Consider the following 12,178-nt stretch of genomic DNA (forward strand, 5'->3'; position numbering starts at 1 on the left):
GAGAATGACCAATCCTCTAAATATGTAGGAACTACAGAATCTTTTGGTTATCTGGGCAAACATGGTAATAGATTAAAAAAAGTCTTTTGAGCAAACCCTTAGCAACGTTTGCACCACAAGCGTCCGGCCAGCTGATTGTACAATAGCGCACTCAAACAGAGGTGGGCTCTAAAAGCATCGAAGGCACAGCATTTTGCAAGTGCCCGGAAATCCTTCTCCTACATTTACAGATATCTGGATGGAATACAAAAAAGCTGTTTGGGAGGCAAAGTGTGCAAGGAACAAGCAAGACCGAATTTAAACCATACAAGCCTGTAAATCAAACCAGCATTTTCAATGCAATAGGTCTCGCATTAAAGAGAGATTAAGCTATTGCAATGCAATTGCTTAAACTCTCGGAAATAAGAGACCTATTGCATTGCAAATATTTTTTTTACTCGCGGCTATACATCACTTTCACATTCATGAAGGCCGCACCCCTTTCTTTACACAAGCCGCGCATAAAGAAAGGGGCGCTATTAAAAAAAAAAAAAAATAAGCGCAGCTGCTAAAAGTAGAACGCACTGCTAAAAATTAATAAAAAAAATGCTGCTGCCATAGTTAATGCAGACCGCCATTATAAACGTGGGAGGCGTGCTGCAAGGTAGTGGGTGGAATAGGAGATGAGCATTAAATAAAACGGTGCTCACCAACTTATAGAGCACACCATATAGCAACAACAGTAAAAGGCCCAGTCGTTATGGGAGGTAACCAATGCAGACAAGGCGGTACCAAGGAGGGACTAACTCCTTATAAAGACTCGGAAGCCAGTGTTTACAAAGCCAATAAAAAATATGGGCGGAGAGTGGACAGGGCTTCAAAGCCATACTCCACGACTGCATGCGTCGCAGCAGCGCATGCCCTGCCCAGGCTCTACCTCAAAATAATGAAGCCCTGTGGGCCCTGATCAATCAGTTAGAGCAGAGGTTCCCAAACTGTGGTCCTCGGAGCCCCAGGGGTCCGTGATACATACCCAATGGGTCTCCAGGCAGCAGTTTTAAAAGCACTGCAACGTTTCTTCCATAATCAGCAGTTGTCGGGCAAGAATAGAAGTGTAAAGGTAACTCAGGTGATTAATGTACCAGCTGGAGTGAAATGGGAGTTTTGTCCAGTGGCAGCTTTGACTCCTCTAAGACCGCGCAGATGGTTAATGTGCCTGCTGCAAAGAATTTGTGCCATGCATTAAAAAAACTGCATTTTATGTGCATAACTTAGACACTGCTTTCGTCACAGAGATTAGTTTATCACTGTGCAGTTCATAAGTCACACTCGTAATCAAGCACAGTGAGCTGTGAGCTGCCATCAAAGAGCTGCATGCAAACTGCATGGTACAAGTTAGTAAGTTATGTTTTTTTCCAGCAGTATCCTGATGGTGCTAAAAAGGTTTGTTTGGGTAGAAATACATTCTTATTATTAAAGACCGTGCTAAGGACTGTTATGTTCTGAATCCGGAGTTTGTTCTTCTCCACACCAAGCACTCTTATAAAATGCTTACCAATTTAGAGGACATGTGCATCCTACACCTTGTAGTCCCCTTTGCCTTATGTAACCTTTTCTAAACCCTGTATAATTCATTGTCTCTGTATGTGTGATGTAAAGTGCTCTGACACACTAAACTGGCATGAGAGGTACTATAAAACGAATTAAATACAGGTGACAAAGGGGCTATGAAGTGATGATAGGCACTGCTGGAGGGTGAAAGTGAGGGTATCATTGATGGTCTCAACAAAGATTGTTGTATCTTGGTGCACAGTAAGGCAATCATTTACTATACTTTAAAAGCTAATACAATTCAATACATAATGACAAATGTATTGTAACATGCATAATTTTTTCCAAGATTTTCTAGGGAGGAGAGCTCCCCAAAGCTCCCTTTTATAATGGTCAGGCTCGCTCGCTGCACTTCGTGTGAAATTTAAATCATACAAATTGCTTGGGGGTCCCCGACTTCCAGAAGTGACTTAATGGGGTCCTCAGGAGTCAAAAGTTTGGGAACCACAGAGTTAGATCACAGCCCCACCTGTGCTGCTGGCATTAATGTCTTGCAATATGAGCAAGGCAGGTTTTCTGCATCAGTATATGGAATCAATGAATCCGTCCTGTTATGTATAAACAGCAAGATTGACACTCCAGCTCTTGCCTTCCTCCAGCTGCTATGGTGGCTCAAATAAAGTAAATACGGCGAGGGTGCTAACTTCAATCTACACGCATGACTAAGAATTATGGTGCAAATTGCTCTGCCGACTATTTAATTACTGCCTCCATAATTGCATACAAGAGTGTTGGCAAATAAGGTCCATCCTCTGCCCCAGACAGTTAAACTGATGCAAAGATCTTTGATGGCATCCTACTGCAGGAATTGGAAAACTGTGTGGAGAAATCAGGCCAGCTCTCAGGCATCTGAACAGGTTTTCGTCCTAACTAGAGCATGACAGACAATTTCGTTGAACGCCTAACTCCAACAATACCAACAGGACGAGGCCTATAAACAAGGGTTTGTTGTTGCCCCCAACATTCAATCTTTTTTCATTTCTGAGCTTAACTCTGGATGAGGCACACTCACATTCCCCAAAATTGGGACAACACCGCTGACGTCAATTCAATATGCTGACAAGATAGTCCGCATGAATTTGACTCCCATCGGCCTGCAAAACTTCCTTAACACACTGGCTCTTTACTGTGCAACAAACTGGCTGACAGCTATTTTAGACAAAACAAAAATAGTAATCTTCGGGAATGGCTGCAAAAAGAGCGCCTTTCAAAAGCTGCACAGTAAATTCCCCACACCAACTCTGGCAGCAATCAAAGCAAAACTTATTCCAATGCTGTCTTGCGTATCAGTAGCTTTCCCGAGAGTCTATTTCTGAACAACGCCCAGAGTAGTCTTCTGCCTGCTATTCCATCTCACACAGTACAAATCACCTGCACACATTTGTTTAGAATTTGGACTTCACGAGCAAGGTCTAGTACAGCGAAGTGCTGTCCCCCAGTACCTGTCATCCTTAAGTATGGGCCCTCTGAACTAACCCTGGGCAATGAACTCCGCTCCGCTAGCAGAGTTTGTGGAGATTTGTTAACTACATATTCCATTAGAAATGCGGAATCCAGGCAAAAACTCCATTCCTCCACGTAGCAGAGTCGGCTACTAAACTACACCCACAAATGCTTTGATAAAGCAACTTTACATGCTAAAAAGCATATAACCAATTCACAAAAGTGAACTTTAAAAATGAAAAATATCAGTTAATGAGAGAGGTGATGATTTTGGGGTTCCACCCTAACCTAGTGGGAGGATCAAGTAGATGCCTTGAACACAAAGAACATATCATGCTGGACGATTCAGTGGTGGTCCCATCCTCTTAGGACTACCCCAAGCACCGTTATGGGTAAAAATACAATCCAAACCAAAGGCCTTGCAAAGTATTATGGGATGAGATTAGCAGTGGCAGTGAATATTCTAGTATCCAATATCAAAATAATTCAACAAAGAGCTGCAGTTCAACTAGTCGTTACTAAGTGTCCCTAAAGTCAAATGCTTTTGCACTTGACTCGTGAGGGACACCTAGTAACGAGTGGAACTGCAGCGTCATGAAAGGGTTTCAATGCTTTTGCATTTGACTCGTGAGGGACACCTAGTAAAGACTAGTTGAATTTCAGCTCTTTGTAGAATTATTTTGATATTGGATACTATAATATTCCCTGCCCACTGCTAATCTCATCCCATAATGCTTTGCAGGGCCTTTTGTTTGGGATTGTATTTTTGCCTTTAACTGTGTCTGGGGTGGTCCTAAGAAGATGAGACCATCGCCGAATCGTTCAGCAAGATGTGCTCTTAGTTTTCAAGGCATCTGCTTGGTTCTCTCCATATATTAGGGAGGATTCCAAAATCATCACCTCTCTTACTGCTTGCTAACTTTTCATGTTCACTTTTGTGAAATGACTATATGCATTTTAGCATAAAAAGACAGAGATACTAATTGTTTTACCAAAAGTATGTGATGTTTATGTTTTATTAATTGAGAGTCCGACGGAGCGAAGTTGCGGAATCGCAGAGTTTTTGTTCTTCTTCGTGGAATTCCGTGTAGTAGTACTCTACCAACTACGCCCGCCCTTACTCTGAACACACTAAAAGCACTAACCTGGAATGAGTTGTAGGATAACAGCCAAACACACTTTTGTGAAGAAGTGAGGCTTTAGAAACGCTGGCCGCGCAGCATCTGTTGGAAGCACACTTAACACATCATACCTTTTTAGGTCTCGGCTAAAGACGCGCGGAAGCGCGTCTCCGCCGAGATCTTATGTCACCGAGCGTGCTTCCCAGGAGACACTCCTGGCCACGCGCATCCTTCCAGGCGATTTGTAACTGGAACGCGCGCTGTGGCCAGGCGCTGTCTCCTGGGAAGCGCAAGCACCACACACGCATGCGCATACACACACACACGCGCCCATGCACGCACGCACATACATACAGAGACACCACCCCTGACTCATACACACACACGCGCGCACACACACAAGTGCACGGAGGCCCCCCTCCCCCCCCCCCCGCCGTCACCGTCGCACACATACATGCATACATACACACGAGCATACACACACACGAGCATACACACACGTGCACCAATCCCGCTCCAGCCTTTAGGAACTTACCTTACCTCAGCACGCGGCGCCCAACCTCCTGCTGGCGCGGCCCCGGGGCTCTACACCGCTCACAGGAGCCCCGGGCCGCGAGACGCAACGACTCCGCCTGCCTCCTCTTCAGTTCCGGTCTGAACGTGGCCCCGCCCCCGTCACTGGCGACCGTGCCTGACTTCCGGGGCGGCCGCGATACGTGCCTAAACAATAGCGATGCGGGCCACTTCATCTTTGGATTTTCATCCTAATCCTCTGGGGGCAAACATACATACAACTGCCCAACTATTTCCAAAAACGTACCCTAACAAAATGACAGATCTATTGGCTTTACCAGTGCATATTTTGTAATCCTTGCGTATTATTCAGAAAATACACATTTTTACTGTTTCTTACAAACGTGTTTTGACCTTCAAGTTATGCTAACTTTAATGATGCTTTAAATGTTTGTTGCATAATATATCCCTCACAAATCTCTGAAGAGTTCTGTGCTCCGCTATGTTAGCAAGTAGGCTCAAATACCTTCCAAGTGGCCTGGTTTCGCTGATAGGGAGCTCTGTTGCAGCTCACATAAAGACAGTGACCTCTCACTGCCTTGGCCTTCGTGTCGGAGTACCTACTTTTATTAAGCATTTTACGTTGCTTTTATATTGCACATGCTCAAAAATGGAAAGTTAAGTGGATTCCTGTTTGTCGAACAGTGGTGAGTGGTGAGTGCAGAGTGGTGAGTGCAGAGTGGTGAGTGCAGAGTGGTGAGTGCAGAGTGGTGAGTGCAGAGTGGTGAGTGCAGAGTGGTGAGTGTGCAGAGTGGTGAGTGTGCAGAGTGGTGAGTGTGCAGAGTGGTGAGTGTGCAGAGTGGTGAGTGTGCAGAGTGGCGAGTGTGCAGAGTGGCGAGTGTGCAGAGTGGCGAGTGTGCAGAGTGGCGAGTGTGCAGAGTGGCGGGTGTGCAGAGTGGCGAGTGTGCAGAGTGGCGGGTGTGCAGAGTGGCGGGTGTGCAGAGTGGCGGGTGTGCAGAGTGGCGGGTGTGCAGAGTGGCGGGTGTGCAGAGTGGCGGGTGTGCAGAGTGGCGGGTGTGCAGAGTGGCGGGTGTGCAGAGTGGCGGGTGTGCAGAGTGGCGGGTGTGCAGAGTGGCGGGTGTGCAGAGTGGCGGGTGTGCAGAGTGGCGGGTGTGCAGAGTGGCGGGTGTGCAGAGTGGCGAGTGTGCTGTTGAGTGCAGAGTGCTGTGTATTGGCAATGTTAATGACAATGGCCATTTATTTTTGATTTAAAGAAAAAAAAAGAAATGTCATGAGCAATGCCAATAGCTCTACCTTTAATGATGCCGAGACCATTGCATTGCAAATGCTTGTTTAAACTCTCAGTGAACACACAAATGAAGCTGTTATTCTGGACAGGCGTTAACACTTGGGGCTTTGTATCAAAACATACAAATTGCCAATGCCACAGATTTATCTTTTCAAAGGCTTTTGCAAACCTAAATTTCTAGTGATTAGACTGTGTTTTACCAACAAAAGATGCAATACCCCAGTGGACTCCAGAACCAATTTATCTGGCGTGCAGGATGTGTCAGATGGGCCAGACTAATGTTTGTTGGTACATGTTGTGCATATGACACATTTTGCAAACTGCGCACAGAAAGCTTTTGCGCAACTTTTTTAATACTAACATAGTCTGAACATGCCATCTAGCCTTGCTGTTCTGCTTGCCAGGCTAGGGTCCCCAAGTAATAGCTTGCCAGGTAAAATATATTCTCACTGTGGAGCAACTATTGAAAGTGGTCGCACAAACACACTGAGAAAATCTATTTCCTAAAGGCTTTCCCCGTTTCATCTACGTCTAGCCCAATGAAGGAGATTTACTGAAGACCTCTAGCGTTTAGCTTGTAACTAACTTTTAACAGTTTTTTTTTTTTAACTGGCAAAAAGTGCCCCACTCTTCAGTTTTATCAGCTGGTCACTGGCGCTTTTAGGTAGCATTAAGGACAATTATTGAAGAGTCCGTGCACAAGCATTTCTTTACCTGTGTATGTTTGGATTAATTAGGTCTGTTACTGAAGAGACCTCAAGTTGTAGCATGTCATTGTGGTGTGTTTTTTTTGTTGTTGATTGTATTCTGGTAATACTTGTGCGCACTCGCCATTCTCATCTACGACACACCTTTTATCATGTAAAAATTTTAATTGCCTATATTCTGATTAATACAATGTTGTATTGGCAAACTCCAAAGAAACCAAATAGTTAACTTGTAACTTTTTTTGCTGTGATTCTGTTCTCTTTCTATATACAGTTGGAAGTCCAGTTGCTCCAGACTATTAACTTCTAGAAAGATGCACTTTAAATATATTTTCCTCTTCTAAAATCCATTGACCCTCTTGTTCTCAAGATTCTTGGGGTAATGGGGTCGGTGACTGGACAGTCAGTAATGGTGTGATTGAATCTTACCGCAACTAATACGTCAAATAGTGGGTCTATTTGCAAATGTGTTGCAGACGTTGGAGGGCACGTTTCGTTTATATTTTTTTACACTAATTTTCTGTGTTCTGCACAACTTTTATTTAAAAAAAAAAAAAATTTGTAGTGTGGATGTTGAGTGAAATCAAGTGACTGCCGTTTGGAAGAGCTGTTTTGATATTTTTTAATGGACTACTTGCTTGTCTTGTTGTTAAAGTCTGAGATCTATATTCCATCGAGCTTGTTTGTTTATTTTTTTTGTTCTTTAATTTTAGAACCTGGGCAAGCACAATTCCTGGGAAGGTTGAGTTCTTCTCCAGCGAGGGTTCAGACACCTCCATACCAATACCGATAATACCACTTCCTGGTGTAGATGATGCCTACCCACCCCAGAAGAAATCCTTCATGATGCTTAAATACATGCATGACCACTATCTGGACAAGTACGAATGGTTTATGAGAGCCGATGATGACGTGTACATTAAAGGTGACCGACTTGAGAGTTTCTTGAGGAGTTTAAATAGCAGTGAACCCTTGTTCCTTGGCCAAACAGGGTTGGGCACAACTGAAGAAATGGGCAAGCTGGCATTGGAACCGGGTGAGAATTTCTGCATGGGAGGCCCTGGAGTAATTATGAGCCGTGAGGTGCTGAGAAGGATGGTGCCACACATCGGTGAATGCTTACGAGAAATGTTCACCACCCATGAGGACGTGGAGATCGGAAGATGTGTGCGGAGGTTCGCAGGAGTGCAGTGCGTCTGGTCTTATGAGGTGAGCAATGTGGAGATTGTTTTTTTACTATCAGTTGCACAGCACGCATGAATGAGGAGCAGAAAGGAACTGTTATGAGGCCCCCAATGTAAACTGTGTAATGTGGATGACTTAGCGGACATCTGCATAGGCAACTTACTTTTTTGAACGTTGCTATGTTAATAATATAAGCTCTAAATGTAAATTTGCAGGCATCTGTACTGTACTCAAAATGACTGCTGAATTTTATTCTGAAGATTCATACGTTAATGATCAATGAGGACTTCTGGCCTATTTCCCAGTGCATTTTATCATGATAGACACTACATAGTTTCTAGGTTGGTTTATAATCTTCGATTTCAGGTTATTTGCATATTAATCTTTGTTTTTTTTCACTTCCTGCGGTCACCACAGGCACTATTCTTGTTTTTCCCAGGCTAAACTTACTTCAAAGTCTGCCTACATGACACGCGGATTATAGAACCAGGTCTCCTTCGAAATATGCTTGTGTTCTTGTCTCTGTCAAACCTCTCCACTTGATAAACCTGGACACATTGAAGTCCTTGCACCAGTCTTCATTGGCTTCCTATGCTTCTTGACAGCTGTCATGCATTCTGTGCAAATGGAGGGGCAAGTTTGGCTGGATCAGGTTAAGTTCCGATAGTTGCCGCCTATGCTATTCCTGCCTTAGTTTGTGAGGCAAGACGTGCTATACTTGTTCAGCGTTTTATAGTGAAGAGGAAAAAAACGTTTTAATAAAAAAAAATGTGTATATGAATATATATTCCACACATAGCAGGATGCAGCGTGCAACAAATCCACAAGCCTACTTGATCATGTTAGAGTTATATTTTCACCTGACAAAAAGACGCGTTTCGAACACGTCCGTGGTCTTGATCACCTGACCCCATCCCGGGTCATACCCCATTTAAATATTGTCATAGTGATAAAACATACCTCATGACACAGTGATAGACATAGAAAAAATCTATATAGAATAATTGTGTGGATAACAAAAAATAATGTGCATTTAGTAGGCTACATTTTGTTAAATGTTGCGCTTCACCTCTCATAACAGTGTGATGTTGGAGCTTGTTCGATTTGCTCAGTTGCCCTTGAGCATATGTGCATAATGTGTTCTTTAACGCTGTGTGTGGGGTCAAGGGTGAGGTGATTATATGCAGCACACTTGTGACGGGCGCATGCGGGTCAAGGTATAGTAGCGAATTCCATGGCTTCTTGTAATGTGTTACATACTACAGTGTGAGGCAGTGATGGTATGGAACCGATTGGCCAACTACCCAATTGATCTAGTACTAGGGTCGATATTCCAACAGTTCTACTAATGGTTATAGTATCTAAAAGTACGGAGGATAGCAGTCGTCCGTCCACTCTTGGTCGCATAACCTTATTGTGGGTGAGCGAATCCAATGTGAACCACTTGCGTAGTCAACCTGTAATGGAAATGTAAACAACAGCTGTTAATACATTATAGAATCATTTGTCTGCCATCTAAGTACAGGATGAATCAAAACATGTTGCCACACAAAATATATATATCCATAACTTTTGCATGTATTCACCACTTGAGTTCTGTTGTTGAAAGCAGTTATCAAACATCAAATACATCCACATAATTTCAATCTTGTGCTGATAGTGACATATGTTGAATCTAAAATTCGGAGACAAAGGAAGGGTTTTGAGGGGGTGGGGGTAGAGGGGATAGGGGGTAGTGGGAATGCATCTCCTTACCTAAGTTTAACCCTCCTGGGAACTTTCTACCGGCTTGTAACATGAAGCGTTATTCCAGTCTGCGAAGGGCTCCTACTCTGTTCCCACCTCTTGGGTTCAGGTTCACAGAATCTAGGCCAAAATATTTAGCCTTGGTCCAATCCCCATTATGCTTATCAGTGAAGTGCCTGGCTGTATTATAGCTGTGGTCTTTGTTGGTTATTGCTCTCCGGTGTTCTAAAATCAGTTTCTTCACTGGGAATGTCGTAGTGTCAAAATGACAAGGACTACATGGGCATACTATGGCATAAACGACAAAGTTTGTGTCAGTCATCCGTACTTGCTGAAGTCCTGTGGATACATGAAATAGTAATCGTCCCAGAACGGCGCCTGCTGAACAGACCCTGCTGGTCAGCTCTTCGAGTTTCAGGTAACTCCTTCCTGTTACTCCAGTAAGTACGGATGACTAACACACTCCCCCTAATTACTTTCTGCAGAAACCCTGTGCAGTCGTGTACTTTTAAATACACTTTCTTTCCCATAGTCACCATTACTCCTTGTTCCACGCGCCAACAACCTCAGCTGCCCGCCGGCCGGGCCCCCATTAATCCTGCCTCTATCGATTTTTCTAATAACTTCGGGCTAAATTAGAAGGTTTATTCTCACCACCGCCCCTCCGTGGTTTTCATTCGACATACCCTGCGCCGTCCCTGACCGGCCCCAATTCAGCTTGCTCACCTACTATATGTCCTGAAGATGATATCAAGTAGTTGAGATCAAAATGCCACCGACTCCATACAACAGGAACTCCTTGCATTTTGTAAACCTTTTGAGGAGTTCCCACTATTGTTGTCAATGCAATGTTTTTGTTTTAAAATCACCCTCACTTTTCACGTCACGCTTGTAAACGCTGAACTGTGTGAGCACCTGAATACTATTGTTCTAAAAAATAAATAAGTCCTAAATTGTCCTACATGTCCCTCTATATATTACTTACAGCTTCCTAAAATATTAGCTAACGTTTTCAATCCCACACACCGTGACCCCCACTGGGCCACTTTCTGTTGGACCTTTCAGCCACACGAGTACCACTGTTTTTCATAAAACAGTTGAATTATGCAGCAGGGTATGGTTAAATTAGAAGGTAGAATTGAATAAATTACGCTTCAAGAAAAGGCAAATTTATTTTGTTTGTTATGATGGATAATACGGCAAATCCACAATTATTTAGGGAAAAGACATGGCAGCAGAATTGCTTCATTGAAATGCCCCAGGTTAATAGGTATTGGGTTTCAATAAACTTGCAGAATATATTTCTCGTTAGTCATGGAATGGTCTTGATGAGGACCTGGGAGCCGTTCCCACGTTAGAAGGCTGTAATGACTCACGTCATGTGCATTGGGATGATATTTCTGCGTTCCACTTTACAGCCTTGTCACCAAAGAGCTAATCCATTGGGCTGATTAAGAATTGTGGATTTACTTTTTACGGTAGGACGTCTAGTTAAGTTGGGCAATAGAAGATGACCTCTTTTTGTGGAACTTGTTAGTTTAAGTCGAACACACATGCATACGATCCTTTGGTTATAAAACCAGTCGACACATTTCTGACAATGTCTGCATCCCTTTAGGGACGCACAGGGGATCTTAATAAGGCGCCTCCTTTCCTTCCATTATAGAACTGCAATATGTTTCTGGCAAGAGATGACATTTACGTGTTTGATGGTGTAACACAATATATATAGACTTCAAACTTGCAGAAATAATTCTGGTGCCTTATACTACTAGACCACGCTGGATTAGAATTGATGACTGGTTTAATTGATCAAGGGAAGACCTGCGTTGGCAGTTTGGGCTGGACTGTTCCCATGAGGAACAGGGTCCAGACTGATTTGGATATGACTGGGTCTGGACTGGGGTAGCCAAGTGAGCTAAAGAACTATGATGGATTCAAAAGCAGAACTAATAGTGGCTGGGGGTGAGTGTCTGAAGGGTTTCAGTGCTTCGTCCATCTTCCCCTTGTGTTTGCTTGGTTTAATTGATTTGTCACCAGCACTATAGGTTCTGTGTTATGGATGATGAGGGATTTGGCGTTGTTCTTCAACTTAAAGATGTTGTTGTTAAAAAGAGATTTGCTTTCCTTTTGCTTCACGTTTTAGTTGCCTATATTTCTTGGCTTTAAATTTCTCTGATAATTCAGCTCTTTCTCACATTTCTGTGCATATCTTTTTTTTTCTCCAGTTCACTAATTTCTCTGATTACTGCCGGTAACCCTACTAAAATTTAAAAGGAAATCGCAGATTAGCCCAAAAATTCCCGTAATTGGAAGTACTTTGGATTTCATACAATAAGAGATCTAAGACCAATTTCTTTCTTTTTTTTTTTTTTTCACCACTTCCTTTTTTAGGTCGCAGCCTGCGTTGCAGCGCATGTGCTGCTGCAGGCAAGAGTTCTTGTAAACAAGAAGGGGCATGAAACCACGCCCCTTCTGCCATTGGCCGGCCTCGCGAAATGGAGGCCTGCCATTGGACAATGCCCCTGTTTTGATGATTTGTCCGCTATACTCCCTCCTTTTCA

At 43.5% G+C, this 12,178-nt stretch overlaps 1 protein-coding gene across 1 annotated transcript in view; it reads left to right on the forward strand.

Annotated features, from left to right (window-relative positions):
- Positions 1-12,178, forward strand: part of CHSY1 (chondroitin sulfate synthase 1) — a 43,229-nt gene that overhangs the window by 6,632 nt on the left and 24,419 nt on the right. Inside the window, exon 2 of the mRNA XM_086958056.1 lies at positions 7,397-7,892. Within this exon, the coding sequence (XP_086814182.1) occupies positions 7,397-7,892 (496 nt within the window). The remainder of the gene's footprint in view (positions 1-7,396; positions 7,893-12,178) is intronic.

The sequence above is a fragment of the Lissotriton vulgaris genome, chromosome 2_1 (genome assembly GCF_964263255.1).
Source record: "Lissotriton vulgaris chromosome 2_1, aLisVul1.2, whole genome shotgun sequence".
NCBI classification, from domain to species: domain Eukaryota; kingdom Metazoa; phylum Chordata; class Amphibia; order Caudata; family Salamandridae; genus Lissotriton; species Lissotriton vulgaris.